The sequence below is a fragment of the Artemia franciscana genome, chromosome 10 (genome assembly GCF_032884065.1).
Source record: "Artemia franciscana chromosome 10, ASM3288406v1, whole genome shotgun sequence".
Lineage (NCBI taxonomy): Eukaryota > Metazoa > Arthropoda > Branchiopoda > Anostraca > Artemiidae > Artemia > Artemia franciscana.
The window spans coordinates 21,255,015-21,274,585 of NC_088872.1; the positions used below are offsets into that span (position 1 = coordinate 21,255,015).

The 19,571-nt window shown below is 35.5% G+C and overlaps 1 protein-coding gene and 1 long non-coding RNA gene across 2 annotated transcripts in view; both read right to left on the minus strand.

The window, feature by feature from the left end:
- The window catches only part of LOC136031911 (uncharacterized), a 246,470-nt gene that overhangs the window by 155,648 nt on the left and 71,251 nt on the right, over positions 1-19,571 (minus strand). The window lies entirely within an intron of this gene.
- LOC136031908 (zygote arrest protein 1.S-like) overlaps positions 7,947-19,571 on the minus strand; it is a 78,497-nt gene continuing 66,872 nt past the window's right edge. The window contains exon 6 of the mRNA XM_065711903.1: positions 7,947-8,242. Coding sequence (XP_065567975.1) covers positions 8,129-8,242 — 114 coding nt within the window. The 3' untranslated portion in view covers positions 7,947-8,128. The remainder of the gene's footprint in view (positions 8,243-19,571) is intronic.

The following is a 19,571-nucleotide window of genomic DNA, read 5'->3' on the forward strand; positions in this document are numbered from 1 at the left end:
GCTTTACGCTAAAGCTTTACTTTTTGTCCCAATTCATTACAAACGACTTCTGAAAAACAAGCGTCATTTAATTGGAATATGATTTCTATTTTGAACCTGAAAAAATAACTGAAAATTTTCGCCTGGCCTTCAGGTACAGCCCAGTCGATGATTATAGCTTAAGTAGATGTGTTCAAATCGGGACTATGTCTAAAATTTGTCCCTATTGCAAGGCCTTGAAATTTAATGGTGAAACAATGGGAATGTGTTGCGCCTCATAAAAAGTTAAACTTCCTCAACTGGCCGTACCACCAGAGCCATTGAAGACTTTGCTTGCTGGAACTACGTCAGAATCTAAGCACTTTTTGTCAAACATAAGAAAATATAACTCATGTTTCCAAATGACGTCGTTCGGTGCCCAAATCGAAAATCAAGATCAATTTATGCCTACTTTCAAAGTAAAACGGCAAATTTATCATAGAGCAGGGTCCCTTCTACCATTCTTGGGCAAGAATCACAAATTTTTACAACTATACTTCATCAGTGACAGAAATTCTGAATTGAATGCACGTTGCGAAATTTCTCCCGACATTGAAAGGACTATCGTTTCCCAATTGCAACATCTTTTCCACAAAAATAATAATTTAGTGCGTCTGTTCAAAACAGCCATCGATTTGATGCCTACTGATATGCATAAAATTTTTATTTATGCTGACAAAACGCCTACTGGCCAACATGTGCGTAGATACAATGCTCCAACTATTGACGAAGTGGCAATCGTTATGGTCGGTGATCAGGTTTTACCTCGAGATAATATTCTCCATAAGCGAAACGCTCAGTTCGTAAAAATTTCTGAAACCCATCAATGAAACAAAATGTTTAGGTCACGATTGACGAGAGGGACTATGACAGCTCTTTTAACTTGTGGGAGATAGTTTGATTTAATATATAAATATCTATTGTTTGGTGTTGGTTTTCTGTAAATAGTAAAACTGAGTTTATCTAAGCTACGAATAATAAGCACATCTAGGAATGAGACTTTATTTACAACTTCAATTTCAAAGGTAAACTCTGTTGTAAGTTTTTCTTCTTCTATATATTTATTTTTTGCTGCGGACGGCCCTTAGACATAAAGCCGAAATATTTTACGATATAGCTTACGAAAAGAATTCACAACAATTCTTCTTGTTTTGATGTTTGTGTCCCATCAAAGGCTACGAGCTGGAGAACATGTGACTGATTTACGTAAGAACGAGAAAACTAAAATAGTGAGTCTTAATAAAATCACACCATCCGATTCAGCGTTTCAGAGAGCTTTGTTGTAGAGGTTTCAAGCTCTCATCTTAAAAAATGTGGAATTTGTAATTTTCACTAAAAAAGGATCATGAATGCGTGTATATATTTTTTTTCTTCGCTTTTTGTTTTTCACAGCGGTGATAGTTTCAAACCAGTGGTCCTAAAATATAGGGAGAGGGCTTATTCGAATGAAAATTAAAAGTTGTAGTTACCTTTTTAAGTGACCTAAAAGATTGGAGGGCATCTAGCCCTCCTCCCATCCCCTTTTTTAGCCAAATTACATTTATCAAAATTTTAAGGGAACCATTTTGTTCAGCATAGTTGAGAGGTACAACAACTATAACTTTAGAGATAGCCTTTTCCTCATAGATATGGCATACCAAACACCCTTTATGCCCACACTTTGCCTCAATTTTCATTAAAAGAGTTCAAAATTTTCGTGGATTGATCGAGAATTGACCCTAAAACCTTCGACGCCAAATCAATGACAAAATATGCTTCGGAACAGTAGTGTAAGTACTTTATAATGCAAGCATTTAATGGTCATAATCAGTGACATGTCAATCCAAACTATAAATAGGATGTACATCAACACATCAGTTGATGAACTGGCTTCCCCAGCTCAGCTGCTCATGAACAAACACCTAAGAATTATTTGTCCTGTGCTTCCAAAACCCCTGGAACCAAAGATTGCTAAAACTTATATCATTTTCAATCTCCAGAGATAGACAGCAGAAAAAACAAGGGATCTTGCAGAACAAAATTGAAAAAACCCTGAAACCTTAACTCAATGGTCGAAATGGCCGTAAAAAAATAAAAAACAAATATGATCAACAATCGTATATCATTCAAGCAAAGTGGAAATATGCACAGACACAGCCAAAAAACATATTAGAGACAAAAACCGAAACTCATCGTCGTACCAGAATTATGAGAGCGAAGACTAGCAAAGTGATACACAGGTGAAACAAGAACCTTCACCACCATCTCCCTTTGGATTGGAAAAGTCTTTTTTGCCCACCTAAAAAACCAACAGTGCCCCAGGCGTCATCTTTTTTTCTAGACACATCTTCAGAACGAATTATAATTCCACCATATTATTTTAGAACATCATCTTTTGTAAAAATTTCCAGGCCAACTCACTCAATTAGCTGAATTGACAACCAGACACACAATGAGTTATGGTAGACTGTTTAAGGAGCCAAAGAGGCTCAGCCTCTAAGCATGCTGAATAAAACCGGATAAATTAGATTGTCTTACTTGCTTACAGCTCTGCTTATTATTGCGTATTATTTAATCAGTATGCTTGCCTTTTTTGTAGGTGCTTGAATGATTACTTGCTCTTCTTGACTTTTTGTTATGTAATTTGGTTTCAATGAACTAATAAACTGATGTAAAAACTTTACAAGGTCCTTCTTATCAATTTAGAGATGGTATGTAGCTTCTAGTATCCTGTCATTTGGAATAACATTTCCGGGCTAAATGTTTAATATGGAAGTTAGGAGAGGAAGGATCACCTATTATTGCAAAAGTAGAAGCAAAATACATTTACATGAGTTTTAATGGAGAGACTTGGCAGAGTAAGCATGGATGACATTGAAAATTGCAGGGCATTGTAAGCTTGTTTTGATTTGAGTTAACTTATACTGATGAAATACTCATTTACTAACGACTTTCTATTTTGTTGTTTGTTTTGCTTCTGCTTTATGTAACAAATACAATATCATATGCTTACCTGCACCAAAGCGGAAGAGGAAGGAGTAAGCGTTCTCCATGTGTTGTGTTTTCCAGCCTAATTCTCCCCAAAATACAAACTACACTTCATGAAAACTGATTGAGACATTTCATGGGTAGTCACATATTATTGATTTTTTTTTTGGCTAATTTACATTTTTGAAGCATTTTCATGCAAGAGTCAGACTTTACCATAAGGGCAAAGGGTATTTCAGGTGAAAGACCCCTTACATTTATGCTTTTTTGATATTAAAAATGAATTGACATCAAATAAAAGCAAATGGTGATGTTGAGACTTAAAACAAGCAGAAATTGTCGATTATATGAGGAGGGATGCTGCACCTCCTCCTACAACCCTGCTCTTTATACTAGACTTAATTTCCATTGACCTTCAGAAAGCCTTTGACCTTGTTAACCACAATATTTTAATTGAGAAACTAGAAAGCGAGTCCAATATCGATCCCTTACTGGTAAAATTGGTTGCCTCCTTTTTAACAAATAGATCGGAGGTGGTTAAATACCAAAACCATTACTCAAATCCTCTCGCTATCTACAATGGAATACCCCAAGGAACTCTCCTAGGCCCCTCCTTTTTTAAGTCATGATTAACAGCCTCGCGAAGGAAGTTCCTGACCGTTGGAAATTTGTTGATGACCTAACGATTGTTGAAAGTTGCTTCAGAAATTTAATAAGCGACCTAGGACTTTGGACCTAGATATGACAGTAAACCCCTCTAAGTCCATGATAATGCCGATTTGTTTGCCGACCTTCTGAAATTTATGCGTCCTCGGTTAAATCACTTGGAGTCATAATTTCTTCAAATTTAAAGTGGGATAAGATATCATCCCAAAAAGGATATCTTTAAAGATAATATCCATAAAGCTAATGCGTCTATCGCCCTCCTTAAGCTCCTAAATAAATATAGCGTCCCCCTTCTCACTCCTTAAGGTTGTACACGTCTTTTGTCCGCCCACATCTTAAATATGCTTGTCCAGTTTGGCGCCCTGGCATCTCCCGTGAAGAATCAGACAAAATTGAGTCAATCCAAAAAAGAGCCTTTCGAATAATTTTCAAAGAAGGCAAGGTGTCTTACTCTCTGCTCCTAAAAAAGCTAGTTTGGAAACCCTTGAGCGAAGGAGGTCGTCGTTGTGCCTCCGTTTTTCAAAAAATGCAATAACGAACCCTCGGACGGCAAGTATTTTCCCCAAACGTCACTCACCATCCAGATTACGACAGCCTCGAGCTGTTTCTGAGCCTATCCCAGTTTTGTCTCCCATTCGCTGCGTTACTTCCAGATATGAAAAAACCTTTGTCCTCTTCATCACGGAAACAATAAATAAAATAGCCAACTAGTTTCTGCCCCCCTTTTTTATGTGAGGTGCTTTAGGTCGTTGCACTAATTTGCTTGCTCCCCATTGTTTTGGTCTAGTTTCCCTTTTAATTCATATGTGTTTTTCGTGTGTTTTATGCTTCGTTCTTTTTTTGTGAGTTTTTGGACTTTTTTAGTGTCCCTTTTAATTTGTAGATATATATGTTTATTTCTTGATCTTTTCTCTATTATTAGATTTTTTTTGTACCCTTCCCTTTTTTTCTGACTTGTATTTGTTCAAGTTTAGTTTGACTGATTTTTTGTTTTTTTTTTTTTTTTGTGTTTTGTTTGACTGATAATTTAATTATTCATTATTATTAGTGTTTTTTTTGCTTTGTTAGTCAACTCCGAAGTCCGAATTCGGCCCTTTGAGGGCGTGTGATAGTGAACTTTCTGAAAAAGATATCTTATCTTATCTAAAGCCTTATAATACTTTGCTGAAAGAATTTGTGAGTGCAATAAATTGCACTCACCTTTTGAAAAATTTGGAAAGAAAATTTCATCGTTTAAAGAAAATACCCTTTAATAAGCAATTGTATCCTTCAAATATTAGGAAAAATACTTCTTATTTTATTTCATTTTGCCTTTTTTAACAGTCATTCTTAGCGTTTTAGGGGTAAAAAGTAAAACGTAAGCGTATAAAGCAGGAGGAGAAGGGGTATGGCTCTTTATATGCGGAATAATTTTCGTCCTTTTCTTTTAAGTCATTTTTGATTTCATGAGAAAAAATAGGTTTTTATTTAATTCATATAAAAACCAACAACAAACAGTTTCTAAGACTGTACTGGAATGAATTTCAGTGCGGTTTTGTCTTAATTTATTCGCTGATTTAAGAACAATAAAGACTTTTAACATCATCAGTGTTACTGTCTTTTGCTATATGCCTCATTTTCTATCAAATTGCTTCAAAAACTCTTATGTCTCATTTGGAAACGAACAAATGTTTCTTGTAGGATTGAAGGACTTTGTTTGATAAATTTTCCCCGAATATTTATCGGGGAAAATCGATAACGAATATCGGGGAAAAAGAATTCTAAATCATTATAGACTACATTAAGTAGAAATCAAGGAGCGCAAGGCTCAAGCCTAATGTGTAACCTTTGTTCAATATGATGTGGAACAAACGGTTGTTAAGGTCAATGTTTAAATAATCCGCTTTCTGGTTATTGCGACTCAATCCTGCCCACTGGAAGGCCTTTCCTCTCGAAAAAGTGCCGGCCCTCATCACGTAAATATATTCAAGAAACTGATATGGCTTTGTACTGTGTAGAACTAAGGCGTATTCGTACTGCAATGAGTATGTGTAGCACTAATAGGCTTTTCAGTGTTTTGCGTGACCGATTGCTTAACAGCTTTAGATCCATCCAATTACGTGGCTTTTTAACTACAGAGTTAATGGTAGATATGTTTATTTATTTAAGAATTAACGACGCTTCTTGACTACTAAGGTCCCTGCGTCGGCCCTGCAGTGCATATCTGCAGCGTGATCAATAAATACTTTTGGCTGTTAACACAAATAATAATTACATTATTTTTTTTTAACTTACTTGTTCAAGTTAAACTTCTTCCAACAAACGAAAGTAGATTTAAACATTAAACTGAAAGTGGCATAACCGACGGGCATTCTAATTAGAGCAGCAAACAAAAAAGAATCAAGAAACTGGTTTGCCAGATTAAATGTCAGTTGAACAGCTGTAGTTCAAAAGGTATTCTACGACTTTTTTAAATTCTAATCTGATAGCCCACATAGCCTTCAAATTGGTAGACTTCACTAATTTGTTAAACCCATATTTCCCGATATTATCTGGTTATCAAAATATGCTCATGTTTGTATTTTGAAACGGACTTTTACATCAATTTGCGTTTTCTGTGTCTCTGAAGGTTTAAAGCAAAAGCTTTCTTGTAGAGAAGTCAGGTTAATAATAGTCGAAAGCGTTAAATGTATTTTTCAGTTTTATTACTTTTTCTCACAAGAAAAAGGGTTTTTGCTCAAAAATCTCTTACAAGTAAATTTACCAGCATACATCAGGGTAATAAAACTTATTGAATGTCTGAAATCAACTTGTGTTTCAGAAGAGAATAAATGAGCCAGGTAGGAATAAATGGGCTAGGCTGAGGATTCTTGACCTCAGCAGCATCTCAAGCAGACTCGGAAAAATGTCCTTGACAATTTTTCACTAGAAACTAGATGTAGGAGCACAAATACACATTAGTGGATCCGAATTCCCGAAAATAAGAGGGGTCTGGGTAAAAAAAAAAACATTACGCAATATGACCAGTTTAAAATAAATGGAGATAAACGTGGATAGGCTCAGGAATTTTTATCATACTCTCTTTTAGGGTATTTCTATCAGAAGTATTGAGGTATCACAAAACCTGGCTATTTTAGCATTTTAATGTATAGTTTTTAATATCAAAGCCGTTAAACAGCTTGAACTCCTGTATCCCTTCCTTTTTAGCTGTGTGAACCAATGCCTCTGAAGCAAAACGTGTTAAACAATAAATACTGTGGTTTGCGCTCAAACTTTATGTTTGGGGGTGATAAAATCATCCGCTCATGAACCTTCCACTGTAAGTACATTGTCTAACATAGATAATAAGGCAAATATTCCGAAATTGACCGAGTTTTATTCAATTGTATTTTAGAATTGTATTTAATAAACATTTCTTCTTACAGTATTACAACATGTTAATGATTATCTGGCCGCAACGCACAAGAAAACTAAATTAGCTTACCCTTTTCCTCCTTCTAAATATTTTCCAAATGACATTTCACTTTTAAATGACTAATTCTGACATTTCTATGGATATTAAAAGGAAAGAGAATGAACTTAACAAAAGTATAATAAATGACTGCGCCAATTCAAACAGCGGACTGTTACACATTACAAATTTGACAGGAGATTAGAGAAACTAAAAGATACTTTTTTGGGTTGTGGCTTGTCATTAACGAACTGTTGTTTGTGTAAGGAATATTTCAAACTACCCATCAAGAAAAGACAAACGGAATTATTATTTCAAAGACTCAAATTACTATTTCTCTATTTAGAAAACAAAATATAGCATATTCTGACTCAGAGGTAACGCAAACATACCAAAGACGCCAATACAAATCAATCGAGTCAACCCATCTGTTTTATAGGTTGGATTTAAATACCCCCTTAACAAACATCTAACAGGATGGGTTGGAATCACCAATTTAACAAAAAGTTGTCACATCACGTCTGTAAGTTACCCAGGCTGTATCGTGTCAAAAATACGCGTAACCAATGCACAATTTTGATAGACGTTCATCTTGCGAAGTTCTTTTTCCGTATATAAGAAATATCATTCCCTAAAAAAAAAAAATCCCAATCCACAAAGCGAGGAACTTGGGAGCATTTTAAGCGCCAGTACAAACTTGTAAAGATCAAAAATGCTATTGTTATATTGTGTTAATAATGTCATTAATAATGTCTTTTAGGATCTTAGCTTTAATGATTTAGGATCAGTAGCTTTAAAAATAAACTATATCATTTAAGTCTCGACACAATTTGTTCAGCTTTTTAAAGAAAGTAGAAGGGAAGGGTCAAATTCTACAGCTTTAATGCAACAAAAGTTCTCCGGTTTGGAGTATCAAATTTTGTTAACTTTCTTACAAAAAGGAAGCAAACCGAACAAAGTTGGTGGGTTAAAACAAGGAAAGACGAGAATATAAATCAACCAATTATACTGTACACTCTTAGGGCATGAATAATTCACCAAGTTCAATTAGTACTTCCTTCTGCAATTGTATCCAAGTGCCTGGCACTTTTCGCATTGATCCTTCAGATGCGGTTTAGATGGGTCAGAAACATCAAGTCCATCTGGTTTGTTCAAAGGTCTCTATAAACAAATTTGATAAATCATCTGATATATATTCTCACTTCAGTCTAATCAGTCGAACTGATATGATCAGTCAAACAAATTTGATAAGTAACGTACCTTCAATTTTATTCTAATTGCCAGTCTGTTTTCAGTTTAGGAAACCAAGGTACTTCCATTACTTCGTTTCTTTTTTAGGTTCTTATAAAAAGTCAACTAAAAATATCCATAAATACAGATAATTTTTTTGGTAATTTGACTAACCTGCTACGGTGTTTTAAACGCAACTAGGTGGAAACGCTCAATCCCATCCCCTTTGAATTTAATACAAAAAGTAATCCTTATGGCAATAGAATGGCAATACATTTGCATCACGTTCGTCCCCATCTATATATATAATTTTGTATAATCCCTTCCGAAAAAAATCTAAGATTTTCAGATAACGTCATTAATTTATTTATAATCAAGTTTGGTGGATGTCTGTATGTATGCATTAATGATCTTTATCCAACTCTGCAGTACCATTCATCTTCATAAGATCGTAGAATAAAGTCAATGTTAAGTATTTTGTACGCACAAAAAAAAAAACTTTACAAAAAAAGCTTTTTTTAATAAACCTTTAAAAAAACATCAAAATTTGTTTCAATACATTTCGATACGGTTTTATGAGTCGGACAAAAATTTTTAGGGGATGGGGACTTATTGGTCAAGTTTAAAAACGCAAACACTCATAAAATAGAGTCTCATTTTGACGAAAACTATTCGGTCAAATTCAATATATCATCAAATTCAGTCTTCAGGCCCAATCAACAAAAATCCAAATTTTCTTATTTTCAACAGTTTGGGGCAATTAACCCCAAGTCAAAGCGAATCATGCTAGTTGTAATCAAGACTGCTTAGAATAATTTTTGACATCAATATATAAATAAAAAGAACGGGATTTGTCCTAAATATTGAAGTTCAGTACCTTTAATGTTACCCATCGTAATCTACGACTCTACGTTAATTTAGTCTATTTTTCGGAAAGGGAAGAAAACAACACTAAAGGGTGAGTGATATTGAAGATAATTTTACGCTCGAATTTAAAAAATTACACAAGCTTACTGTATCTGTTTCAAGCCCTTAACAATAAAAATGTTGAGTTTTTATTTTTTCCAAAGAGGAAATTCATAAAAATATAAATTTTAGACATATATATGGGACATTGACCCCCTTTCCTAATCAAGGGGTGCACTTTTCAGGGATGATTATTGTTGCAAAAATAATATTATAAGATTATTTACCTTGAACACAGACAATAGGGATATAGGGGAGGGGGCGAAAGCTTCCTCAAAATATGATACAACCTGTGATTAGAAACTTTATAGCAACAAAATGTAATGAAATTAGGGCCCCTTATTAGGGCCTACTCCAATATGGGTATAAAAAGGAGCTTTCCGGGTGAGCGTGTTCTTTTAATTACTTATTTTAAATTTATTGGAGAGGTTAATTAGGTATGACGAAAAAACGAAAGAAGCAGCAAGTGTCTCGGCAGGCACATCAGTTGAAGAATTGTCAATAAAATCGTTAGCTGACAGCATAGCTATAATTTCAGCAACAGTCCAGGGCAATTCAACTGCTTTATAAGGTCTAGCGGTAAACTTGTCTGACTGCTTTTGCCCGGATACAACGGTTGCTATGCCATGTTGTAGACTTATGTGAATAATAATATGAAAAAAACTTCGTTTTCTTAAAGAGTTAAAGAGGCTGCGTCCCAAAGTCGAACCTTAAAACGTACAGGAATTAGGAGGGGCAGTTTGGGGGGCTGCCGCCCCCCAAACCCCCCGCTTTTAAAGACTCTTTTGTACAGGTTTTTTGTTTTGTTCATTAAAAGAGGGCCTTTCCGAAGCCAGGAGCGGGGGGTTAGGGGGGCGGCAGCCCCCCACAACAAAAAACCTGTACAAAAGAGTCTTTAAAAGCTGGGGGATTGGGGGGCAGCAGCCCACCCAACTGCCTCTCCTAATTCCTGTACGTTCTAAGGTTCGACTTTGGGACGCAGCCTCTTTAACTCTTTAAGAAAACGAAGTTTTTTTCATATTATCTCTGTACGTTTTTCTACAATCCATGGTGGATGTAATTTAATAATTCCTGTACTCCTCGTACAGGAATTAGGGCTGCTTCTCCTAAATTCCTGTACGTTTTAAGGTTCGACTTTGGGACGCAGCCTCTTTAACTCTTTAAGAAAACGAAGTTTTTTTCATATTTTGTGAAAAAAAAACCACCCGATAAGGTACTTGAACCCTTGACTTTAGGATTAAAAGTCCCACGCTCTACCGACCGAGGTAACCGGGCATGTTTGAAGTCGAAATACCTGCATGTGCATAAATAAAATTTTTAAATAACTTTTAAGAATTTCAAAAATTAACATGGGATCTTATGGGGAAATGGGTTTTTCTAAGCTAGAAAATCGGGGGGTTAAGATTTTCCGACGAAACTTTCAAGCAAAATTACTCGGAGAATTCCGCGTTGAATGAGTCTTCGTACACCCAGATCCAATGTCGGCTGTGACCTGTAGTCGTGGCGAAAAAAAAGAACATGAACATTAAGTGGCTATGCGTGGTTTCTGGAAAACAGGGAAAGAGTTATCGGATCGAGCTGAAATTTCGCGGATAAGCTCTTTGGCCCTAGGGGACCTTAACTTGTGAATTTCAGCCCGATCGGACAACGTTAAAGGGGGGGAGGGTTTGGGGGGTCGAAACTTTCGGCCAGATTTTCCCCATGAAGGAAAAGTCGGAGGGGGGTGAAATTTGGCAGGTTTCTTAGTTGGAGCTTGAGCTACGAAATGCATCCCTCCCCATCTCTCTGCGACTACTGGAACCGAAGACCGCTTAACATTGTTGTGGTTCGCCTCTTTAAAGAGGCACGAGTATGCCTCCTTGATAGCGTGATAATTGCTTAATTTAACTTTTACAATATAATCTTGGATATAAGGGAGTGACTTCTGCGTTCGAGCTAGTTCCTGAGGAATCCTGATGTGGTGTTAGCCGTGCCCTTTTAACGGTTTATGCAAATTGCACGCTGTAAACTAGCGTGGGTAAAAAATAAGTTTTTGTAAAGGTAGGTGACATATTATTTTGATAAAGTCAGGATGGGAAAGAAAGCCAGACCCAAACGCAACCGGACAGAAGCTGAGCTATCGGATCCGGTTATTAATTCTACTAGTAATTCGGATACGAGTGTTAATGCGGACTGCCAGAAAACGAATGCAGAGAATATCATTAAAATTTTGGAAATGGTCCAATCCATAAATGTGAACATGGAAACCCTAAAACAGAGTGTACTTGAAATTCAGAACGATTTGGGTACAGTTAAAAATCGTGTTATGGTGCTTGAAAATAACAGTAATGCAACGGACAATGAAATTGCAACAGTGAAATCGAAATTTCTAGCTCTGCAAAGTATTGTAGAAGCCCAGTCACAGCTGATTAAGAAATGCAATGAGGAAATGAATGTGGTTGTGTCCCAGTCTTTTGTTGATGAAAATCGGGACAAGTTGCATAATTTGCTGTTTTGGGGCCTTAATGATGTACCCTTGAATGAGGCTGCATCTCGGGTTTCTGAAGTGATTGTAGCTGGTTTGTCACTCCCACCTGACAAGTTGCCACCATTCACTATGGTTCACTGTTCCAAGAATTTTGTTAAAATTAGGGTGGACAGTGTCCAGGCACGTTTTTTGATTCTAAGTAATGCGAAAAAATTAAAAGGGAAAGATTTCGGTGTTTATAAGTCTGTTTTTATTAGTGATGATGTCTCACCGCGTTTGCGGGTTTTGCGTAAAGAATTACTTGGGTTACGTAAGCGTTTGGCGGATAAAGGTGTGGAATGCTGGGTACCTCCTACCCTACCACCCAGCATCTCTGTTAAAAAGGACAACCGTGTTATTAAAGTGCCTTGGTACAATACTAAGTGTTTGTTGGATTCTTAATTTTTTTTTGTTGCAGTTGTTAGAATTAGTGAGTGTTTATTTGTTATTGAAAAGATCAATTAAAAAAAATAATAAAAAAATTTAATAAAAAATAAAACTTGCTATTTTGTCGCAATAATTATGGTTGTGTGATTGTGAGAATTAGTAGCCGTTGTATTTGGTAACTTGTACATGGATTCGTTACGGGTTAACGAAATACGGCTTTCTTTTTGTGTTTGTTTTTTTCTGAGATGGAAAGTGTCATTCTTTTGTTGTTTGTTATATTCTATTTTGTTCTTGTTTAGTTCTTTTTCTTTTCTTTTTTGTTTTGTTGTGGAGATGAGGCCATATTACTTTGTTGTAAAACTGTATGAATATGGTTGATGATGATCGTGGCACCCCGGGCAACAGCCGTCTTGAAATTTTGGAAGCTTCATTTGTGGATTTTGGTAGTATGTTTACGGAGCAGCTCCACCGGAATTATGATATTGGGATTGCTGGTCAATATGTTTCTTGTAATTCAAGATACCTATTTAAGGATGGTTTGAGGTCCGGGAATGGTGGTGGTGATTCTGAAGATTTTAGAGTTTTCCATCTTAACTGCCAGGGTTTGAATTCATCTTTTAATTTTATAAGCGAGATATGTGAACTTTTCATTTTTCAGGTTATTGGTCTCACAGAAACATGGCTAAATGAGCATAACTCTGCTCTCTTGGATATTCCAGGGTATACATTTTATCATAGGAATCGTCAATTTCGTCAACATGGAGGTATTGGAGCTTATATACGGAGCGATATTGAGGTTTTGGTAAGAAGTGATCTAGTGCTGTTTCACGAGATGTTATTTGAGCCACTTATCCTTCAGCTCAGGCTTAAGCCAAAAGATGTTTATGTTGTTGTACTATATAGACCACCATCTGGGTCTATACCGGCCTTTTTGAATATTTTGGAGGAACAGTTGGATAAACTACCTACTGGTTCGCACCCATTCTTAATGCTTGGGGACTTTAATATTGACCTTAACAATATGAATTCGAATACTCCTATAGATTTCCTACAGCTTTGCATGTCATATAGTTTATTTCCCACTATCAATATTTGTACGCGTGTTACCACTTCAACGGCAAAGCTACTTGATAGTATTCTTTCTAAATCTAAATTTTCAGATCCAGGGGTTATTGTTACTGATGTTTCTGACCATTTTTGGAATTCGGCAAGTTTTAAAGTTTGTTTCCCGAGGCAGCAAGGTCCTAGACTGAAAATGAGTATGTTACCTTTGCTAAACCAGGGTAACTTAGAAAAGTTTAAACAAGAGATTTCTAATGTTGATTGGAATAATAAAGCTGAGAATCTAGATGATATAAATATAAGTTTTCAAAGATTTTATGATACATTGATCTCTATTTTGAGTAAAACTTGTGTAGTGAATCGGACAAGGTCAAGGAAAAAGATGCCCAAAAAGCCGTGGGTGTCACCTAGTCTTCTGCGGTGCATAAATAAGAAAGACCAGTTATATAGGGATTCAATAAGGAATGTAAGCAATCCAGTTTGCACAAGAGTTTATAAAAATTATAGAAATGCTCTTAATAAACTTTTGAGAAACGCGAAGAAAAAATATTTTGAGTGTAAATTTAAAGATGCTTGTGGTAACCCAGCTAAAACTTGGAAAATTATTAAAAGTGTTATATCTTCAACAGATCCGGTTCTGCCTGATGAAGTTACTGCAAGTGATGGGTTAAAATCGAATGAGCCTGCTGTAATTTGTAATGCCCTTTCGGAACATTTTGCAACTGTTGGGGCTCGATTTTCTCGTAATAAAGTAGCTTCTGGTAATGATCCTCCACTTGAGACTTTTATGGGTACTTCTGTCGATGTATCAATGTATCTAAGACCTGTCACTCATGATGAAGTTCCTAAGATTATATTTGAGATGAAAAGTTCTTCGGCTGGGAGTGATTCCATTAACCTTTTTGTTTTAAAAGCCGTGTTTCCAAGCATTACACATATATTAACGTCCCTTATTAATGCTTGCTTTAAGCAAGGGAAGTTCCCCAATTGTCTTAAAATTGCAAGAATAACTCCTGTGTTTAAGGGTGGTATAAAATTATATAAAATTATTTAGCTCTTTACGCTAAAGTTTTTTACCGTTTTAAAAAGAAGAATTGAGAGGAAGAGTCAAACTTTAGCGTAAAGACCGGGGCGTTGATGAGGAAGCAGCCTCTTTCATATACGAAGTAATTTCTGTGCGTTTTAAGTTTTAATGTCGCTCCTTACTTTCAGTTAAAAAAGCTTGTTTTTTTTATTTAATTTAGTAGTAAAGATATGTTGATACGAGAATAGCCTACAAATTGTGAAAGTATATACGAGGGCAGTACATTATGAGGATGAGTGAATTATTTTGTGAAAAATGTTAGTTTTTTCGTTTGCATCATTATTTTTTTTTTATTGGAGCTTGAATGGATAGATATTTATTTTTGTTTTTCTTTATTTTCTTTTTCTCTTTTCTGGTTATAACTTATTTTAGTTGTTTTGTAATATTTAGCTAGGTTAGGTGCTGCTAAAAGGGAATGGTAATTGGTTTTGTTATTTTTTTTTTGTTATATCAAATTATGAAAGTTATTTAATTGTGAGTGTATTTAATTGTGACTAGCATTTGCCTTATTCCACACCACAGGCAACTTAGTTCTTTGTTATATTAAATAAAAAAAAACTAAATTTTTTTAGCTGACGGTAAGGAGCGACATTAAAACTTAAAACGAACAGAAATTACTCCGTATATGAAATGGGTTGTCCCCTCCGCAATCCCTTGCTCTTTACGCTAAAGTTTGACTCTTTGCCACAATTCTATTTTTTTAAACAATTAAAAGCTTTAGTGTAAAGAGCGAAGGATTGCGGAGGGGACAAAATAAATTATCAAAGTGAAATTTGTAGATTAATTCTTTTTTGGCTAAATGGCTTTCTCTTAGTTTTGATCAGACGATTTTGAGAAATAAGGGGTGGAGAAGGAGGCCTAGTTGCCCTCCAATTTTTCGGTTACTTAAAAAGGCAACTAGAACTTTTAATTTTTAACGAACGTTTTTATTAGTAAAAAATATACATAACTTAAGAATCAACTTACGTAACAAACTTTCATAATCTTATATTTTTATTAGTTATGGGGGTTTATACCCTCGTTAATACCTCGCTCTTTACACTAAATCGTATGTTTTGTCCCAATTCTTTAAGAATGAACCCTGAATCAGAAAGGCGGTAGAATAAATAGTTGAAATTACTAAAAATACTTTAGCATAAAAAGCAAGGTATTTATCTCCTCCTAAATGCCTCGCTCTTTATGCTAAAGTATTTTTAGTACCCCTCATATGCGTAATAATCTCCGTTCGTTTTAAGTTTCAATGCTACTCCATCCTTTCATTTGAAAAAAACGTTTTCATATTTATTTTTCATTGTTTTCTTATCGTAATGCTAGAAAATCCTGCGCCCTTTTTCTTTGAATTTTTCTTCCCCCATGACAGATTCCTCCAAGGAAAGATCGTCCAACATATCCCCCTTCCCTCAGCCCCACCCCAAACAAAATAAAATCCCCCTGAAAACGTCTGTACACTTCCCAATAACCCTTACTATATGTAAATACTGGTCAAAGTTTGTAACTTTCAGCCCCTCCCCTAGGAATTGTGGGGGAGTAAGTCATCCCCAAAGGCATAGTTATTATGGTTTTCGACTATGCAAAACAAAATAGCTATCTCAAAATTTTGATCCCTTGACTTTAGGAAAAGAATGAGCGTGGGAGGCCCTCCCACGCTCATGCCCTCCAATTTTTTGGTCACTTAAAAAGGGCACTAGAACTTTTCATTTCAGTTAGAATGAGCCCTCTTGCGACATTCTAGGACCACTTGGTCGATACGATGACCCCTGGGAAAAAGAAAAAAGAAGAAGAAAAAAAAACAACAAACAAATAAACACCCACCCGTGATTTGTCTTCTGGCAAAAAATACAAAATTCCACATTTTTGTAGATAGGAGATTGAAACTTCTACAGTAGGGCTCTGATACGCTGAATCTGATAGTGTCATTTTCGTTAAGATTCTACGACTTTTAGGGGGTTTTTCCCCCTATTTTCTTAAATGGTGCAAATTTTCTCAGGCCCGTAACTTTTGATGGGTAAGACTAAACTTGATAAAACTTATATATTTAAAATCAGCATTGAAATTTGATTCTTTTGATGTAGCTATTGATATCAACATTCAATTTTTTAGAGTTTTGGTTTCTATTGAGCCGGGTCGCTCCTTACTACAGTTCGTTACCACGAACTGTTTGATAGTGGTTGGAGAGCTTCTTATTCCCCTCGGAGCTAATAGCATAGCTGATTTAGAAAATCAGAGGGTTAATTTTTATCGTTAATGAATGTATTAATAGAAATCTGGATTTTATTTCTGAACCCCTTGAGGATACTAAATTTATGTTTAATCATGATTTTAATGATCTTGGGTGTTAGCATAGTGGATCACAGGATTTTAGGATTTTTCATTTGAATTGCCAAGACCTCAATACAACTTTTGAGTTTTTATTTAATTTAGCTAATCTTAATTTCTTCCATGTTCTAGTTTTAACGGAGACTTGGCTGGGTGATCATAACTCTGCTCTTCCTGATATACCGGGGTACATTTTGCTTATACGGAACCGAGAGCTACGTCAGTATGGGGGTCTTGTAGCCTATGTATGTGACGATCTGCACTAGAAAATCCGTGATGATCTGCGCAAATATAATGAAATGGTGTGTGAAACACTAGTTTTAGAAGCTAGATTAAATAATGTTGATGCATATTTAGTCATTGTGTACAGGTTCTTTGAGAATTCTTTGAAAATTTACATGAACAGCAGGCTAAAGTGCAATCTAGCAATAAACCTTGTTTCATTCTTGGTAATTTCATCATAAACATGTTAGATATCAAGTATTCGGTGACTTCTTAACTTTTAAATCTATGGCTGTCCTATGGTTTAGTACCTACGATTAACATTCCGACTAAAGTTTGTAGGACTTTCACAACGCTTTTGGAAAATATATTTTCGAATGTAGCTTTAAGATCTCCAAGAGTTGTTGTAAATGTAGAATCTGACCACTTTGGTTTTTATGCTGATTTTGAGGTAATTACTCATAAGCGAGTAAATTCTGACTTGAGTAAAAAGTCTGTAGTTTTTGAAATAAATGCGCTTGTAAAACTTAATAATAATTTAGTTAAAGTTGATTGGATGTCCATTCTTAGAGAGGAAACTGATGCAAATAGTAAATTTACCCCTTTTTATGGTAAGTTATTGGAAAAGGCTAAGAAAGTGAGAGTTGTTAAAAATATGAAAGGGCGAAAACATAATGAATAGAAGTCATGGATAACACAAGTTCTTCTTGGAAAATAAATTTGAGAGATAGATTGTTTAGGTTACAAGCTTTAGAACCTATGGATGAGAATAAAGAGCAATACTGTTTTTTTCGTAATGGTTTGAATAATTTTCTGCGTGAGACTAAAAATAGGTATTTCAGCTTGAAATTTGAGGAAGCTGAAGGAAACTCATTGAAGACATGGCAAATAGTCCGTAGCGTTACAGGTCAGAGTCCTAATATACTACCGTCTGAAATGATAGTAAATAAGGCCATAGCTACAGACGATTTTATCATTTGTAATGCGTTTCAAAATCATTTTTTTTCCGTAGGTTCAAAAACAGCCGATACAATTTCCCCATTTCCGGGAGACTCACCTTTTGGATCCACTTTACCGGCCCCTATTGATATATCGTTACTTTTAAAGTTGATTACCCTGGACGAGGTAAGGGACACCATGTATGCCATGAAAAATAGTTCGTCTGGTAGTGACTTGATGAGTTTAAAAATTCAGAAATTTATTTGTCCATCTATATCTAGCATTCTAACATAATTAATCAATGATTGTTTCAAACAAAGTAAGTTTCCAGATTGTTTAAAGTATGCAAGAGTGACACTGGCTTATAAAGGTGGTGACAGAAATGATCTTGATATTTGTCGCTCAATATCAGTTTTGCCTGTTTTTTCTCGTCTGATTGAAATTTTTTTTCAGTTTTTGGTTAATTTTCTGTTTCAGTTATTTCTTGAGAAGTTTCATCTTTTGAATATTAATCAGCTTGGATTCCGGAAGGATAGGAAGACGGGGGATGCATTGATATTTTTGACAAGTATTATCAACATGGCTTCAGACAAAGGATTGAAGGCTGGTGCAATATTTTTAGACCTAATTACATAATTTTTACAGTTTACCAGGGTTTACTCTTGGAAAAGTGTGACGTTTACGGGATCCGGGGTAAAGCTCTTGATTTTCTACGGAGTTTCCTGAGTAACCGGTACCATTTTGTAGAGATGAATTGCCTTAAATCTAAATTGCGCTCAGTCAGTTGTGGTGTCCCACAGGGATCTGCTATTGGCCTGATTCTTTTCCTTTTGTTTAGTAATGACATGGCTAATTGTATCCATAATCGTTGTCTTAGCGTTATTGACATGACTAAAAATCTCCGGAATGAAACTGTGTCATTATTTGCGGATGATACAGAGGCTATCAGTGCTGTAAAGACGGAAAAATTACTCCTGACACCGTTGAAAGATAATGTGGATAGATTATATTCTTGGTTTAGGGTAAAAAGACTTAAGATTAATCCTGGTAAGTCAAAATTTGTCTTTTTTTCGATCTTTCATTTTTATCCTTGGTTTAACGAAATTGTCACATATTGTGGAATTTTAAAGCGTGCTTTATCGATTAAGCACCCGGGTGTTTATATTGATGAGATTTTATCATTCAAATCTCATATACAGTCTATGAGTAAAATTTTGTCTTGTAACTTAGGTATAATGAGAAAACTTAAGCATTTGTCTCTGCAGATGTCCTGCGCCTCCTTTATTTTCCCTTTGTCTATCCATATATTCTGTATTGTAGTAGCGTTTGGCTTGGTACATTTGCTTCTGTTGTCTGACCCAAACGAGTTCTTCAAAACAATGTTGTACTTTTGTTGGTTGCCCTACACCACCAGGATTCAGTGCGGAATGTGTACGATTGAATAAGGATACTACCAGCCTCAGGAATATGAGAGTTATATACACTTTTGTTTATTTTTAGGCTACAGCAGGGTACAAATCTTTCATGTTTTGACAGTTTATTTAATTTGAGATCCATGATCCACAATTATAACACTCGATCTTCTGGGGACATTAATATTCTCTTGACTGTTTCGACCCAGTCGATATTTTCGGTGATTTATAGGGGGATTAGAAGCCCGACTAATCTTGATCAGGGTTTAAAAAATAATAGCTATATTTCTTTTTTCGAGAGTGATGTAAAATAAATCCTTTTTACTAAGCATGATTTTAGTTCTTTTTTGGGGGGGGGGTGTGTAA